This window comes from Podarcis liolepis, assembly GCF_965112155.1.
Source record: "Podarcis liolepis genome assembly, chromosome: 9".
Classification (NCBI taxonomy): domain Eukaryota; kingdom Metazoa; phylum Chordata; class Lepidosauria; order Squamata; family Lacertidae; genus Podarcis; species Podarcis liolepis.
The window spans coordinates 77,256,904-77,274,020 of NC_139564.1; the positions used below are offsets into that span (position 1 = coordinate 77,256,904).

Here is a 17,117-nt window from a genome sequence, read left to right on the forward strand (position 1 = left end):
TCACATCCAGGAATCCAGGCAACATTTGTGGCACTTTGGAAATGGCAGGAAATAATAATAATAATAATAATAATAATAATAATAATAATAATAATAATAATAATAATAATACTGCGCTGCACTTGTAGGACAAAGTATAATGTAAAAAGTAGTAAAACATAATAAAAAATAATTAAAACACTTAACAATACTAATGTGTACAAACCAATAACATTTCCCAACAAAAGCCCGTAAATGATACCCTGGCCCACAAATAAAGATACAAAATCCAAATTAACTTACAACATTTTAAAACACCCCCCCCACCAAATAAAACACCCATCCAAGTTAAAAACTCAGTCCTGTTAAAACCATAATTGTAGCGCAAGGGGGTTGGCCCACGCCTTGTTTCACCGCTTCAGTGGTGGCACTGCTGGGGCACCCTGCCTCAAGGGCAGGCAGGCTTGATAGAGCTGCCCCAGCACACCTAGCTGGCGTGCCTCCAGTGCTTCCTGCTTGCCCAGGGTCCTGGTCCCTGCCCTACTTGTTCAGCTGCAGGCAGGTCCTGGTCTGGAAGTCCCACAAGTGGCCGCAGGTCCAGCAGGTGGGGGGAGATGGAATTCCCAAAATGGACAACCTTGCTTGTACTCTATCCCAAAGTAAAGAAGATAGAGATGCTTCCTAAAAACAACAACAAACAATGCCCCTGAACCCATTTTCCTGTAATTTGGCCAATTTAATCCAGTATGGAGGTAATAGCCTTTAAATTTCATCCATTTCTGTCAAAAGGAAAACAAAATTCCCAGTAGTGAATTGTGGGTGGCGGAAGGAAGGAATTGGACTTAGACCCTGAACATGAATTGGAGAGCCTACAACAGTACCTGGGACTAAGGCTGGTGTTTCCCAAACCATGAAATTGTGGCCTGATTCAAATCTTGTTGTCTACACTTTTGACTAAGTATCTGAAGGAATACCTGAATCATAGAATTGTAGAGTTGGAAGGAACCCCAAGGGCAATCTAGTCCAGCCTCTTGCAGTGCAGGAATTCTTTGCCCAACATGGGGCTTGAACCCATGACCCTGAGATTAAGAGTCTCATGCTTTACTGACTTGAGTTCCCACATCAACCTGCAGTGATGTCAGCAAATTTATAGCTCCCTTCTAGGTGCCTCTGCCATCTGACATAAGAGAGAGGGATTTGATGGTGCTCCATTTATGGAACTTACCCCAGAGAGGCCTACTTTTTATCCTTTCCCTGCCAATCAGCTCTATTTTTGTTCTTCCAGCCCTTTTAAAGTTCTGAGCTTTAATTTGTATTTACTGCTTCTTTGTTGTGAACTGTCTTGGGAACAGTGCGCACACATACACTGATGCTGATTTGCTAAATTGTGGTTATGACACTTGAGTCCAGAGCTTTGGCTCATATGCTCCTTTCCATAAGTTGCTTGGTTTTTTAGCTTCATGTCACAGCAATATCTATTGAAAAGCCAAGAGTCAAATGCTGCATTTTATCAGCTAGTGCTGACTCTGCAGCAGACTCCCTATGAATTCTTTAAATACTTTGAATTATGATATTGTCCATTTGGGGTGGCACATGCTAATATTGATTTAAAAGTTGGGGATCACCAAGTAACCTTTTATTTTAAATCCCCATTTATTAACAGTGCGGTTTCTATAAATGTTCAAGTTTCTATTTGCACCTGCGGCTTCCTGCTGTACCAGAGGTTGGAAGGGCAAAGGTGCTACTTCCTTTTGGAATCCACCTCAATATTTTTCTCATCCTGACAAAAGTATACAGGAAGGAAGGGAGGATCTGGCTGGGACTAACCCATTAACAAGACTTTCCAACCAGAAGAATATGCATAAATGTCCTACCAAAGCATAAATGCATAAATATATCCTACCTATGTTTGAGTTTCTGTGAACCATCTTACAGTTTTGGAACTCTGAAGTCTACCTGGCAGTGATGGAGAAAAGGATTATTGTCAGCACAGCGATGGGATTTGGAGGTCCCAAGGCTAGCAGATCAGCCCCTGACACAGCATCCTGTGCACGTTTTTATCCATTTCAGTTCCAGTGGGAACTTGCTTCCTCCTCTCCCTTCTTGCCTGTTGGGATAGTTTAATAACCTCTGCATGCTCACAAACATTTGACCTCTACTTCTGAGACTTGACTCTAAGTGCCCAGCCATATGGACTGAATAAAACAAAGCTTTAAAGCAAGAAAGAAATTTGTGTTCTTCTAGCTTCCTGTGTTTATATGGTCTGTTTTGGGTGGTGTTAAAGCTGATGTCCAGCTGCTTCCTCTACAAGACTGAAAGCCAGGTTGGAACTTTGACACTGACTGAGCCCCAGATGTAAAACAAAAGAGGTGTGCCATTGTGGAACACAAGGGGCAGAATACCAAGCCATTGTGCCATGTTCAGCTAAACTGTATTTGTGTGATATAAATAAATATCTTCCTATTGTGAAGGATAGCATTTTAAAGATGTGTTTTGACTTCATTGAAGCCTCTTCTACAAAAGTCTACTTTATGGTTCCTTTGCATAGGAGAGTATAAAGCTTTGCTCCTCAGAACAATGAAGATCTTCCCCCATAGATGGGCAAATTGGATTGTACGAAAACAAGCCCAAACTCTCCATGTTACACAAATCCAAGTTTCAATTTTTAGTGTAATGATCCATGTTTCAACCAAAATATTAATAAATTGTGTAAGTTGAGGAATTGCATTTAAGAGCTTAGGTTCTTCTCCTGTATTTGACAATGTCTGCAATGAATACAGGCTTTGCTCCTTTGTCTAATGGCAGTGTGGTGCACAGTTGGGATGGGAAACCTGTGGCCCTCCAACTCCTATCAGCCCCAGCCAGCATGGCCAGTGGTCAGGGATAATGGGAGTTGTAGTCCAATAGATTCCTTATCCTTGAAAAGCATGACAACACCCCTGGTAGTGTCCACCATTTTTGCTCTCAAACTATGAATCACATCTACAGATAGCTGTTGTGAGGGTTTGATTAGCTGCTTGTGCGTGAAAACGTGCTCCCTCAGAGTTTGTGCGACCCCACAAACCTCCGTGTGTGACGGAGCTCCTCAGACATGTCTGCTCTAGTCACTAGTAGAGTCCGACAGTGGCTGTCTGCGGAAGCGTTTCCAGCAAAGAAGTTCCTTAACGGAAACGCGTCTCCTGGACTCACGGCGTGACAGTTTCCTGCGAGGTGTGGGTCTCCCTATGGGAGACTCCGATACCTCCCCACTGTTCTCGCTGGAAGCCTCCCTGAGCCCTCCCTCCTGCTCGCATTCCCTCAGAGACCCACTCCTCCCCCTGCTGGTCCCTGCTTCAGCAGTTGAGTCTCTTTCATCCTGCCTGAGTCCCTCCACCACCTGATGCTCTGATGGCAGTTCCCTGACATCCACCTCCCCTCCAGGGCCCCCCTCACCCCTCCCAATTCCTCCCCCCTGGGAGGTGAAGGGCTAAAACCCCGAAACGAATCTTCCTCATCTTCTGACGTCTCGAACAATTCTCTCCATCGATCGTCGTCCTGGCCAGCTGAATCCTCCTCCTCTTCAGAATCTGGGAACCCCTCCAACTCCTCTTCCTCGTCGGTGGTGGCAAAGTATTCCCTTCGGAACCTCGCTACAGGCTGAGGTTTACGTGGGAACCTCTGATGAAAAGTCTCTATTAAAACCTCGTCATTGACATCCTCTGCCCTAACCCAGGTGTTTTCCGACTCCGGTTCCCCTTCCCACATTACCAAATACTCTACTTGATCTCCCTTCCACCTGGAATCGAGGATCTCCGCTACATGGTAGCTGTGTTCCTTCTCCTCCATTGCTGGTCCCCTAGTGACCCTCCCCTCACTGTCTCCTCTATACGGTGACAGCAACGACCTGTGAAAAACTGGGTGCAGCTTCATGTGGTTCGGTAACCGGAGCCTGAAAGCCACTGGATTGACCTGCTGTATGACTTCAAACGGACCCAGCCTTTTGGGTCTTAATTTCTTACAACCTCCTTTGAATGGCAACCCTTGGGTTGACAGCCACACCTGGTCCCCCACCCTGATGCTTTCACCTTCCCTTCTGTTTTTGTCTGCCTGCCTCTTATATTCCTCCTTAGCCCTGTTTAAGTTGAGTTGGAGCTGGCGATGGATCGCTTCCATTTCTTCCACGAACTGTTCAGCAGCTGGAACGCTCCAGTTCTCCCCCTCCCCCCCTGGGAAGGCTCTGGGATGGCACCCGTGATTAGCCAAAAAGGGGCTCATCCCCGTGGACACGTTCTCTGCATTGTTGTAGGCAAATTCTGCCAACGCCAACTTCTCCACCCAATCATTCTCTCTGTCATTAACATAACACCTCAAATATTGTTGGAGAACCCCATTTGCTCTTTCCGCCTGCCCGTTGGTTTCAGGATGACGGGCCGTCGAGAAATTAACCTCTACATGCAGTAAGCTCATGAGCTTCCTCCAGAACCTGGAAGTAAATTGTTTCCCTCGGTCTGAAACCACCCTCAAGGGGGCGCCATGCAACCTAAACACATTCTCTACAAACAATTTGGCGGTTTCTTCTGCTGTAACCGCATGTGAGCAGGCTATGAAGTGGGCCATTTTAGTTAACAGGTCTACTACAACCATGATGGCTGTTTTCCCTCTAGACCTTGGCAGATCAGTCATGAAATCTATTGCCACTGCTTCCCACGGTCTCTCAGGTGTGGGCAGTGGTTCTAATAAACCAGCCGGCGCCTGCCTCTCCCCCTTGGCTCTTTGGCATTGTTCACACCCTCTCACATACTCCCGCACATCTTCCCTGACCTTGGGCCACCAAAATTCCCTGGTAACCAGCCACATGGTTTTGTGTTGCCCAAAGTGCCCTGCTGTGGGGCTATCGTGCAGCTGCTTGAGTACCTTCTCCCTCAATTCCCCTTCAGGTATATATAACGCTCCCTTATAGTACAATGCCCCATTTCTCTCCTCAAAACCACCGGATTTGTCTTCCTCCCCTCTGAGATCCCTGAGTTTCCCCTGGGCGTATGCATCCTGCACCGTACCCTCTACCAATTCCCTTTGCCCCACCAAAGTCGCCCCACACACCCAGCGGTCCTCTGGAATGATATGGGTTTCTTCGGGTGCTCCCTCCCCCTCCAAATATTCAGGTTTGCGTGAGAGAGCGTCCGCCCTAACATTCTCTGGGCCTGGCACATAACAAATCTCAAAGTTAAATTTGGAGAACTCTTGGGCCCATCTCAACTGCCTTTGGTTGAGCACTCGCGCCGTTTTCCAGTACTCTAGATTTTTATGGTCCGTGCACACTTGCACTTTATGTTGTGCACCAACTAGCAGATGCCTCCATCTCCGGAACGCCTCATGAATAGCAAGCAGTTCTCGGTCGTACACCGTGTAGTTCCTCTCGGATTTGTTCAGCTTCCGCGAGAAGAAGGCACACGGACGCCACTCTGACTCCTCCTTCCCCGGCTGCAGAAGAAGCACCGCCCCTATGGCTCTGTCAGATGCGTCTGTTTCAACCCTTAGCTTCTTTCGTAAATCCACATGCAGAAGTTGTTCTTCAGAGGCGAAGGCCCTTTTCAGTTCCTCAAACGCTCGCTCCGCCTCCGCCGTCCATACAAACTTCTTTTTACTGCTGAGACAGTCAGTGATGGGCGCCGTCAGATGGGCGAAGTTGCGGATGAACTTACGATAAAAGTTTCCAAACCCTAGGAACCTCTGCACATCCTTCTTGGTTTTGGGTGTTTTCCATTCCAGCACTGCCTGTACCTTGCCGGGATCCATGGCCAATCCCTTGTCTGACAGGCGGTACCCCAGGAATTCCACCTCCTTGGTATGGAACCGACACTTCTCCAGTTTGACCCACAGCCTGTTGGCTTGCAGTCTGCTCAACACTTCTCTGACGTCTCTCACATGTTGCTCCTCATTCTCAGAATACACCAACACATCATCTAGAAAGGCAACGCAATTCTTGTAGAGCAAAGGGCCCAGCACGTGGTTCATAAAAGATTGAAAACACGCGGAGCCTGCTTGTAATCCAAATGGCATAACGAGGTATTCAAACGCCCCCAAAGGGGTAAACATGGTGGTTTTCCATTCATCCCCTTTCCTTATGCGTATCAGGTTGTACGCCCCCCTTAGATCCAGCTTTGTGAAAATCTTTCCCTTCCTCACCCTGGTCAAAATATCATCAATTCTGGGCATAGGGAACGCCACCGGTTCAGTCACTGCATTCAGCCGCCTAAAATCACATACAAGTCTCGGCTTGTCCGCATTTTTTTTGTCCACAAAGAACACTGGGCTCCCCCCTGCTGCTTTGGACTCTCTGATGAAGCCTCTCTTCAGGTTCTTGTCAATGAACCCTCGCAACTCCTGCATTTCCCTGTCTGACATGGCATACAACTTGCCCACGGGAAGCTGTGCTCCTGGGAGTAAATTGATCTGACAATCAAAGGGTCTATGAGGTGGTAGTTGGTCAGCTTCCTTCTCGCTGAACACGTCGCTGAGATCTGCATACTGTGGTGGTACCTTCACCTTCCCCATTACTTCAGTCCCTGCTAGGGTGGCTTGGGCCCCTGCTGAACCCTTCTCCCCTTTGCAGTGTTCTAGGCAATGTGCTGAACCAAAGGACACCACTCTTTGATGCCAGCCAACCAGCGGATCATGTAGAGCTAGCCAGCTCATTCCCAAAATAATGGGAGCGCCTCCCAGGGTGGCCACATTAAACGCTATCAGTTCTGTGTGCCTTGCCACCCTCATTATCATTGGGACAGTCTGCAAGCGGACTCCTCCTCCCAACAACTCCCTGCCATCAATCGTGGTCACCTGCAGGGGGTTGCTTAAAGGGATGGTCTGTATCTGGTGTTCAGCAGCAAACTCCTTGCTCATAAAATTGCAGGAGCTGCCTGAGTCCAATAGCGCCTTTATTTTTAGGGGGTGCCCATTCTGCAGCTCTAGCGACACTTCAATCACTAGAGCAGGTCGAGGAGCTTCTGGCACGGGCACTTTCACTGCTCTTTGGCCTGGCTGCAGTGCCCCAATTGTGGCAACCAGGCGTTGGCTTTTACCTGCTCCGCTCCCCCTTCTTCTCCCCCCTCAACAGCTCCCACCATCCCTTGCCATTCCTTCCTCTGGGGGCAGACTCTGGCAAAGTGGCCTGGCTGTTGGCAGAGATAGCATTTCCGGGGCCCCTTTCCCTCCTTCTTAGCTCCCTCGCTGGTTTTTGAAAATGCGCGCGCGCGCGCTGTTCCGATTTCCATCGGCTCTGCCGGCGGGAAAGCTGGCTCAGGAATGTCTGGAATGCGGAACTCCTTCCAACGTTCCCCTCTCCCTTCCCGCCTCTCCAAGGCTCTTGCCTCCTGCCGCGCTCCTATGGTCAGCGCAGATTTGGTCAGCTGATCCATAGACTCCGCCCTGGGGCTCCGTGCCAGCTCGTCTTTCACCCCCGAAGAAAGACCTTCTTCAAATAGCATTTGAACGGGTGCCGCCGATAAATCCCAACTCAGTCTGTGAATCAGCATGGTAAACTCAGTCCAATATTCACGGACAGATCGACTTCCCTGCTTACAAGCCATTAGCTGTCTGCGCACCACCCCTTCCTCAATATCGCTGGAAAACATGATATCCATTGCACGAAAGAACTTCATTGTGTCCTTTAGTATGTCATTGTGCGTTGCCATTAGGGGTCGAACCCAGTCTCTAGCCCCTTTCTCAAGATGCCCAATTACAAAAGCAACTCGCGATTCCTCATCAGGGAACTCATCGAACTGCACATTAAGGGCATATTGCATCTCTGTCCTAAAAGCATGGTAGTCCTTGGGGTCCCCCCCAAATTTCTGCACCAATCCTGGTACCTTTCTGGGGAATTGCGTGGCTCTCCCCTTCTTGTCTGCATCCTGAGCCCTTCTCTCCTCCAACCTCGCCGTCTGCAGGGCCAGTTGAACCTCCAACGCTCGGTATCTATCTTCCAAGCTTGGACCAGCTCCAGCCCCTGCTCCTCCGGTTCCGGTTGGTTCGCTCATGATGCCTTCTCTTGCACAGGCAGCGTACAAAGACTGTCGGACTGCTGTGAGGGTTTGATTAGCTGCTTGTGCGTGAAAACGTGCTCCCTCAGAGTTTGTGCGACCCCACAAACCTCCGTGTGTGACGGAGCTCCTCAGACATGTCTGCTCTAGTCACTAGTAGAGTCCGACAGTGGCTGTCTGCGGAAGCGTTTCCAGCAAAGAAGTTCCTTAACGGAAACGCGTCTCCTGGACTCACGGCGTGACAGTTTCCTGCGAGGTGTGGGTCTCCCTATGGGAGACTCCGATACCTCCCCACTGTTCTCGCTGGAAGCCTCCCTGAGCCCTCCCTCCTGCTCGCATTCCCTCAGAGACCCACTCCTCCCCCTGCTGGTCCCTGCTTCAGCAGTTGAGTCTCTTTCATCCTGCCTGAGTCCCTCCACCACCTGATGCTCTGATGGCAGTTCCCTGACAGCTGTATAAGTGTTTGTGTTGCCTCCCTTAGGAAACAGGTTGCTTCCTTACATCCATTGCAAATTATGTCCTTGGTTAGTAGAACTGACACCCCTTACATCACTCTTCTCTAAAATGCAAATGGCTAGTATAGCATCTCTCCCTGGAGGCAGCAAGATTGATGTGGATCATCTGTTCCACCTAGACCTTCCATTGATCTGCTCGTCTGGGCATTAATGGAAGGCTTATTTCAAAGAATACCTTGGTTGTGCGTCCAAAGAGATGCATTCATCAAAAACTATAGCCTAAGCTGTCTGCCTCTTACATACATATATGTGTAATAATATAGCAAAATTTGAACAGTTTGAAAGCAACAAAGTGCATTTTCTTGCAGCATAGAAATAAATCTTCAAAGCCAGCATGGAGGGCAGATACATCAGAATGTGCTTGCAAGGCATCCCCTTCATCTCTCTCAGGCTTGGGTAGGTGTCATTGCCCTTAGATTGTGCCTGAAATGAACAGAGCAGAAGGCTATCTGTAAATGTCATTGTGGCACTCATATTCTGCCTAACACTTCTTCACAGACTGCAATTGCTGTAGATACATTTTTCTTTAAAAGAATTGCTATAAAATAGGTGTGAATTGTTTTATTAGCCATTTCCTCTTTTCTTTTTTGGCTGTCATTTTATATCCTCAAAATGTTTCCAAGTAGCCAGAAGGTACAACTCTGAGTGTGGCTTGAGTGCCAGCAGAGATGGCAGTGGCTCAAAGCTGATGCAGAATTTACAGGGGCAGGAGTGTTTATCTGACTGTAAAGTAGAAGCAGGATTCAGATTTGTATTTACAAGCTTGTTGCTCTATTGAGTTTGGTGGATGAGGGATAAAATAAATGACTTTTGAATTGGAAATGTATTTCATTTCTAGCAGGGGCAGGGCACTTGTTCAGTTGCATGGTCATTAGGTAAAGGACCCCTGGACAGTTAAGTCCAGTCAAGGTGACTGCGGGTTGTGGTGCACATCTCGCTTTCAGGCCGAGGAAGTCGGCATTTGTCCACAGACAGCTTTCCACGTCATGTGGCCAGCAGGACTAAACCGCTACTGGTGCAACGGAATACCATGATGAAAACCAGAGTGCATGAGCTTTTGAACTCATCCCGTCTCGGGGATTCAAATGGCAGATCTTCCGATTGGCAATCCCAAGAGGCTCAGTGGTTTCGACCACAGCATGGCAATTATGCTGCACAGTCACACACTGATCTAGTTTCCTGTGCTTTCTAACATCTGTACAAAGTTCTTAGGAGCTCTCAACTGGAGGCTCAGGGTGAGGTTCCATCACTACAAAGATGACACTGCAGCTCTGTTTCTCCTTGCCACCAGCACCAGGGGATGCTGTGCAGGTGTTGGATCGGGATCTTGAGGTAGTGAGAGTCGAGTGACTGCCAGTAAACTGAAACTGAATCTTGAGAAGATGAAGGTTTTGAGGCTTGGTGGTTCCCAAATCTGGGAAATAGGAAGGTGACTTGCTGAAGATAGGGTCGCACTCTCCTTAAAGGACCATGTGCATAGAATTCTCCCATGCTCTGTCACTTGAGGTCCAAGTGGCCTCAGTAAAACGGAGGGCCTTTTTCCAGTTATGGATGAACCATCAGCTACTGCCATTCCTGGATGGGGATAACTTGGCCTCAGTTATCCATGATCTAGTAATATCCCACTTGGGAGATTGGATTGAATTGGGGTTCTGCAGCTTAACAATTGTCCTTAGAAGCAAATGTTTCTCAAGTTGCTAGACAGTACTTGGGAAGAAACATTTAAGATTACACTGCAAGTCTGCTTGCCAGATGACAAACTGGTATATTAAAGTAATAGTAATGTGAAATATTCTTCTACAGTTTTCTGTTGCAACAGTAATGGAGAACCCAATGACCACTTCATCTCCCTCGTCACATTTTCCAGAAGATGATGGCTCAAAGGAGAGTAATGACGTTGTTCCATCAGGGTAAGCAACTGCTCCTCTAGTTTTGGCTCATACATACATAGTCCACTATAGGACCTACAATGGTGATTGGCTGAATATTTTTCCTTTGCTTTGGTTTAAAACACCCACTTCTAAACTCTGTCTTCAGTGACTTATTGATACTTGTTTAGAAAAACACTTAGCATTTCCCTTTGTATGTTGGAGAGGTGGTTTTCATGTGGTGCTTATTGATACCTGAAATAAACTGCACCCAAAGGGGTGGTGTTGATCAGCTGAGGTAGATTTCCTTAGTATTGGTGATGAGATAAACCTGCATAGTTTTTAAGACAATAGAGTATATGAGCCATGGCCACTGGCCGCTTCCTAAAGGGATGCTTTGCCTTTGACAGTGCCCTTTTTGGTAGTTTTTTGGTAGAAGCCCTCTTATAAACACTCTAAGGAATGGGATAGAGCTAGTGGTTAAAGCTCAGTCTTTCATCCCAAGCTCCAGCATGATGACTGTTTAGTCTTCCTTGGGCTTCAGAACATCATTCTAAATACACAATCGCTTTGAGGTCCTCTCCCCTAGCAAGGAAGACGAAGAGCAGACTCCATTTGAAGATCTCTCCCTCATTACAGTCGATCAGGTATATGAAGACGAGCAGCAAAGTCAGTCCTCAGGGAATGTGCAGGCGACCTTGGAACGGACAGCTCACGGAAGAACCCCGACCAAACCTAAGAGGAGGCGTGTAGTGGTGATAGGGGATTCATAGAATCATAGAGTTGGAAGAGACCACAAGGGCCATTGAGTCCAACCCCCTGCCAAGCAGGAAACACCATCAGAGCACTCCTGACATATGGTTGTCAAGCCTCTGCTTAAAGACCTCCAAAGAAGGAGACTCCACCACACTCCTTTAAGCAGAGGCTTGACAATCATATGTCAGCAGTGCTCTGATGGTGTTTCCTGCTTGGCAGGGGGTTGGACTCGATGGCCCTTGTGGTCTCTTCCAACTCTATGATTCTATGATTAGCATTCTGTTGGAATACTTGATAACTGGGATAGACTGTAAGAGAAATTGTTCTGGCAGGTGCAACATGCCGTGTTCTGACTGTCATTCTTTGGCACGTGTTTCTTTCCAACTACTTTTGATATTTGCAATATCACACAATATCCCAGGGAGTAAAATAGGAAGTACCTTTTGCTAACAACTGTGGGACTATATTGCATAATTACCTATTTTTCCCCAGGCTAAATCATTCAGAAGGATCGTGCACTGGCAGTGCCTCCCAGTCCGCCAACAATCCAGATTTTGCAGAGGACTTGCTACACAGTCAACTGTTGCGAAATGAGTCATCTAATAAAGCTGAAAATAGCGAGCCAAGGCCTGAGGAGGAGGTAAGCAGAAATTATCATAAGTCGTCTTCCTCCACCTAAATTCTCTATCCATTCATATCTTCAAAAAATAAAACAAGAGTTTTGATTAGCATTCCTCTCCTCTGTAAATGGATAACACCTGCAGTGAAACAGGTTATGCTGTCATTCCTCATCCTTCCTTGAATGAGTGGCTGACAGTATAGAACTACAGCAATCCTAGGAAGCGGCATAAGTTACACCAGCTAAAGTAAAGCTCAGGAAGCCCGGGGGCGGGGGGGGGGGGAGAGAGCAAACACAGCTGAGGTGGTCCTAGCCTGGTGGGGTGGAAATAAGCCACTGAAATACAGAGCCCCCCCCCCCCCGGTCAACAAGGCGATGGGAGCTGCACCCACCTGTTGACATGCAGGGGATAGTTCCCAGGTGCCCTCATCAGCTATGTACAAACTGTGAGATCACACAGAGATAACCCACGAGACGCTGCTCAAATATCAGCTGGTAATTCCCAACATCATTTTTTTCTGAACTTGCTAAATTCTTTGCTACAGCATTTGCTTTGTGGCAAAGAGTTGCCACAACTTTCCTCAAACTAAGTGCAGCCACTGACTCTGGGGATATTGTGGCACCCTCCCCATTTTAGGCATAATTTGTGGATTCAGAGGCTTTAGGTGCAGAAGGCACTTTTCTTTTAGTCCCTCCTCCCCTACTTCCCACAAAGCATTTTTACTCATCTCCTGTAATGTCTTGCCCCATTCTCTTTTTACAGCCAACATGTACTTTACCCCACCCCCCCTGCCAACCCCCACTCCAGTTTCTTTCATCCTTCCTTCCTGGTCCTTTTACATTTTCTTCTTCTCTTATTATAAGAGATTTCTTTTTATTCTCTGTTTGTTTCTTTAATAATAAAAATAATAAATATTAAACTTTTATCTCAGTTTCTAATTACCTTCAACACCTCCTGTGCCCCTTCCCCTCAGAGGCGGGAGACATTCCCCCCACCCCCACTTCTGTATCCTGGCCTCCTCTACTCAAGGAGTTCCTGGTGCAGACGCTTGCCCATCCAAAAGGCTTTGGCACGGCTAGTGGGTGGGGCACAGGCGCCCACCTGAAAGTGGCTCAAGACCCATGGGCACATCCCAGCCTACTGTTTGAGAAATATTGCTGTGGATTCCCAAACAGTTTTAAATTTATTAAAATTGCAGATGATTTTCTGGCAGCTTTGTCTATCTTTAAACCTTAGTATATTTTGTACGTACTTTAAGTGTGGCTTATCCCCAAATCTTCTGTTTTAACTCTTCCTAACTTTTCATCGGGCCTTTCAAACCATATCAGTCTTGGTTTATTTATTTTGTTTTTGTTTTTTTTAAAAATATATTTATTAAGATTTTCAAGATATTACAAAGTGAAAAAAGAAAAAAGAAAAATACAAAATAAAAATAGTTAAAAACAATTCAATCTTTCAATGACTTATCTTTCATTTGCTTATTTCCCGGACCTCCTCACACCTCCCTTTTCTGTATTCCAGTTCAGTTTGTTAGTTCAGCAAATCCCTCCCTTCTTTGTTTATCCTAGTCTTCAATCTTAAAATATAACATTGGATTTTTACCTATTAATAATCCATTTTCTCATATTCCCTTATAACATTACAGCTATAAACCACTTAGTTTCTATCCAACATCATTCTAACATTCATTAATTTTGCAATATTTCTGTAAATAGTCTTTAAACTTTTTCCAATCTTCTTCCACCGACTCTTCTCCCTGGTCTCGGATTCTGCCAGTCATTTCTGCCAATTCCATATAGTCCATCACCTTCATCTGCCATTCTTCCAAGGTGGGTAGATCTTGTGTCTTCCAATACTTTGCGATAAGTATTCTTGCTGCTGTTGTGGCATACATAAAGAAAGTTCTGTCCTTCTTTGACACCAATTGGCCCACCATGCCCAGGAGAAAGGCCTCTGGTTTCTTCAAGAAGGTATATTTAAATACCTTTTTCATTTCATTATATATCATCTCCCAGAAAGCCTTAATCCTTGGGCACGTCCACCAAAGGTGAAAGAATGTACCTTCAGTTTCTTTACATTTCCAACATTTATTATCGGGCAAATGATAGATTTTTGCAAGCTTGACTGGGGTCATGTACCACCTGTATATCATTTTCATAATATTCTCTCTTAGGGCATTACATGCCGTAAATTTCATACCTGTGGTCCATAACTGTTCCCAGTCAGCAAACATAATGTTATGTCCAACATCTTGTGCCCATTTAATCCTAGCAGATTTCACCTTTTCATCCTGAGTATTCCATTTCAACAGCAAGTTATACATCTTTGACAAAATCTTAGTTTTAGGTTCTAACAGTTCTGTTTCTAATTTTGATTTTTCCACCTGGAAACCAATTTTCTTGTCCAAATTATATGCCTCCATTATCTGATAAAGTGCGAGATTGGCTTCATTATTATCTTTTAATTTCTCAAAACTCTGCAGTTTCAATTTGTCTCCTTCTTGTTCCAAAATTTCCCAATATTTCGGCCGTTTTGCCTCCATATTGAGCTTTTTCTGAGCCTTCGTCTCCATCGGTGATAGCCATCTTGGGGTTTTATTTTCAAGTAAGTCTTTATATCTTGTCCAGACATTAAACAATGCTCTTCTGACAATATGGTTTTTAAATGCTTTATGTGCTTTAACCTTGTCATACCACAAATATGCATGCCACCCAAAAACATTATTAAAACCTTCTAAATCCAAAATGTCTGTGTTCTCAAGAAGCAGCCTTTCTTTCAGCCAGCAGAATGCTGCTGATTCATAATAAAGTTTAAGGTCTGGCAGGGCAAATCCTCCTCTGTCCTTTGCATCAGTTAATATTTTAAATTTTATTCCGGGCTTCTTGCCCTGCCAGACAAATCTAGAAATGTCTCTCTGCCACTTCTTGAAACAGTCCATTTTGTCCAAGATTTGCAATGATTGAAACAAAAATAACATTCTTGGCAATACATTCATCTTTATAACAGCAATTCGACCTAACAAGGAAAGCTTCAAGTTTGACCATATCTCTAAGTCCTTTTTCACTTCTGACCAACATTTCTCATAATTGTCTTTAAATAGATTTAAGTTCTTAGCGGTCATATTAACCCCCAGGTATTTGGTTTATTTATTTTGACATTTTTTAGTCTTTAAGGTGCCACAAGTTTTTTTTTTTTTTTTTTTTTTTGGCTGCAGGAGACCAACATGGCTACCATGCAGGAAATTTTTGAAAACATTTTTTTGGGTTGCATGTTTAAATCCACAATGAAATTATCTACAATTCTTAAGAATTTCTGATTTTGGCTTTACCAGTGAAAGCCGATTCTGCCCAAATTTAACCCTTACACTCTTATCTGATCCTCACCATGCCCCCTTCTCCATTACTTAACAACTTTGCTTGCTGAACACAGCTTATTTTCTGATGTGTCTGATCATGCCTGCTGGGCAGAACCATAATTTGACTGTTGAAAAAGAGTACAGTGGTACCTCGGGTTAAGTACTTAATTCATTCTGGAGGTCCATTCTTAACCTGAAACTGTTCTTAACCTGAAGCACCACTTTAGCTAATGGGGCCTCCCGCTGCCGCCGCGTGATTTCTGTTCTCATCCTGAAGCAAAGTTCTTAACCTGAGGTACTATTTCTGGGTTAGCAGAGTCTGTAACCTGAAGCGCATGTAACCTGAAGCGTATGTAACCCTAGGTACCACTGTACCAGGGATGTTTACTGAAGCTGTGTGTGGATGATAAAAGCATTTGAGATGCTAATGTAGGTTTAAACCTGGAGCAGGGATCCATGGCCCTCCAGATGCTGCTGGACTCCCAAATTCTAACACCCCTGACCACTGGCTCTGCTGCCTGGGGCCTGGGGGTGATGGGAGTCTGACAACATCTCAGAGGCCACCTGTTGTTGTTCTTCCCTCCAGCTTTAAAGGAACTGATGTCTCACACTGAACTTTCCTCTCCCTGTCTTTGTAGCAAAGAACTAAGAGAGGAGGCTGGTCCAAAGGGCGAAAGAGGAAGAAACCCTTAAGGGATAGCAATGCTCCTAAATCTCCCCTAACAGGTTACGTGCGGTTCATGAATGAGCGGAGGGAGCAACTTCGAGCGAAGAGGCCAGAAGTTCCATTCCCAGAAATCACCAGGATGCTGGGCAATGAGTGGAGCAAACTCCCTCCTGAAGAGAAACGGGTACTATTACATTACTTTCCTTTATTCTGGAATTTGGTGCTTTATTTCAGAGATTTCCCAGGTGATAACAGAAAGTCTATCCAGGTAACTAAAGAGGGATTCTAGAAAATTACGTGCTCATTTTAGATAGGTAGGGCCTAAATTTTCTCTGCAATGTAACATAGCCCTGTGAGTCTTCAGGAGAGAATCACAAAGTATGTCAGGACAAGAGTTTGCCTTTGCCCGTAATGGGAATGGGGAAATGGCAAGCCGGATTGCAAAGAGGTAGAATTGCTTCATGCTGTACATTCATCAGCACAGCTGGTGTCTTGGAAAAGACAGGATGCATATTGAAAATGGGGGTGCTGTTGACGATTTATCCTTCCACTTAGAAGGGCTGCTTGTGATGCAGAGAAAGCTAAACTCACTAGGGTTTTGGGTAGGAAGATTTGCTTTATTAGTCTATTTTTAATCAAAAGATCCATCCCAGAATGGGGATTGTGAAGAGGGGGCTGATGGTTTGCTTGCTTGCTTATTTCCTTTGTATCCCATGGGCCCGGAGTGGCTTACAGCAGTTTTTCTAACAGTGCAATCCTACACATGCTGCCTACTCAGAAGCAAATACCACTGAAGAGCAATGGGGTTCTTTCCTGGGTAAGCGGGTGTAGGATTGAAGCATTAGTGATAATAGTTTTGTGCCCAAGGGACTTGAAATCTGCAGAAATGGAATGGTTTGGTGAATAGGAGGCCGGATAAAGAATGCCATTGTAAGCATATACCACATCATTAATAACATGTCCACAAAAACATCCAAAAAATGGTGCTTCTTGCATGTGTTCCAAGAGGTGCTGCAGTGTGAGCTGAGTGTGGAGCCAGCTCTGTCCCAGGTAAAGCAGTGATAGGGTGTCTACCCAGGAGGTAGCTGGATCTTCATTCCCACCATGCCTCATCCTGTTCTCCCCCTTGGTGTTTGCCCGTCTTGGCCACAGCCTGTAAATGCTTAGAATTGACATTAGCTGTGGCCACACATTTTCTCTGCATCAAACAAGAGAACCTAGGGAACCAGCAGCAAAAAGTGGGGCACCCCAGGCCTGGTTGGGGAGAAGCTGGGATATAGTCTGTCATCAGAGACCATGCGACCTGGACCCTTGAGAATTGCTCCTGTGCCCAGTTGTGGAG

At 45.7% G+C, this 17,117-nt stretch overlaps 1 protein-coding gene across 19 annotated transcripts in view; it reads left to right on the top strand.

The window, feature by feature from the left end:
* HMG20A (high mobility group 20A) overlaps positions 1-17,117 on the top strand; it is a 725,026-nt gene that overhangs the window by 29,144 nt on the left and 678,765 nt on the right. For 10 of the 19 annotated variants that reach the window (XR_014516064.1, XR_014516065.1, XR_014516066.1 and 7 more), the window contains exons 2-4: positions 10,313-10,419; positions 11,626-11,773; positions 15,747-15,959. Coding sequence is in view for 10 of the 19 variants with exons in the window: in XM_083460760.1 (XP_083316886.1) it covers positions 10,313-10,419; positions 11,626-11,773; positions 15,747-15,959 (468 nt within the window). In the remaining 9 variants the exon portion in view is untranslated. Of the gene's footprint in view, positions 1-8,817; positions 8,906-10,312; positions 10,420-11,625; positions 11,774-15,746; positions 15,960-17,117 lie in introns of those variants that run through there. The other 9 variants (XR_014516067.1, XR_014516068.1, XR_014516071.1 and 6 more) reach the window with 3 other exon arrangements.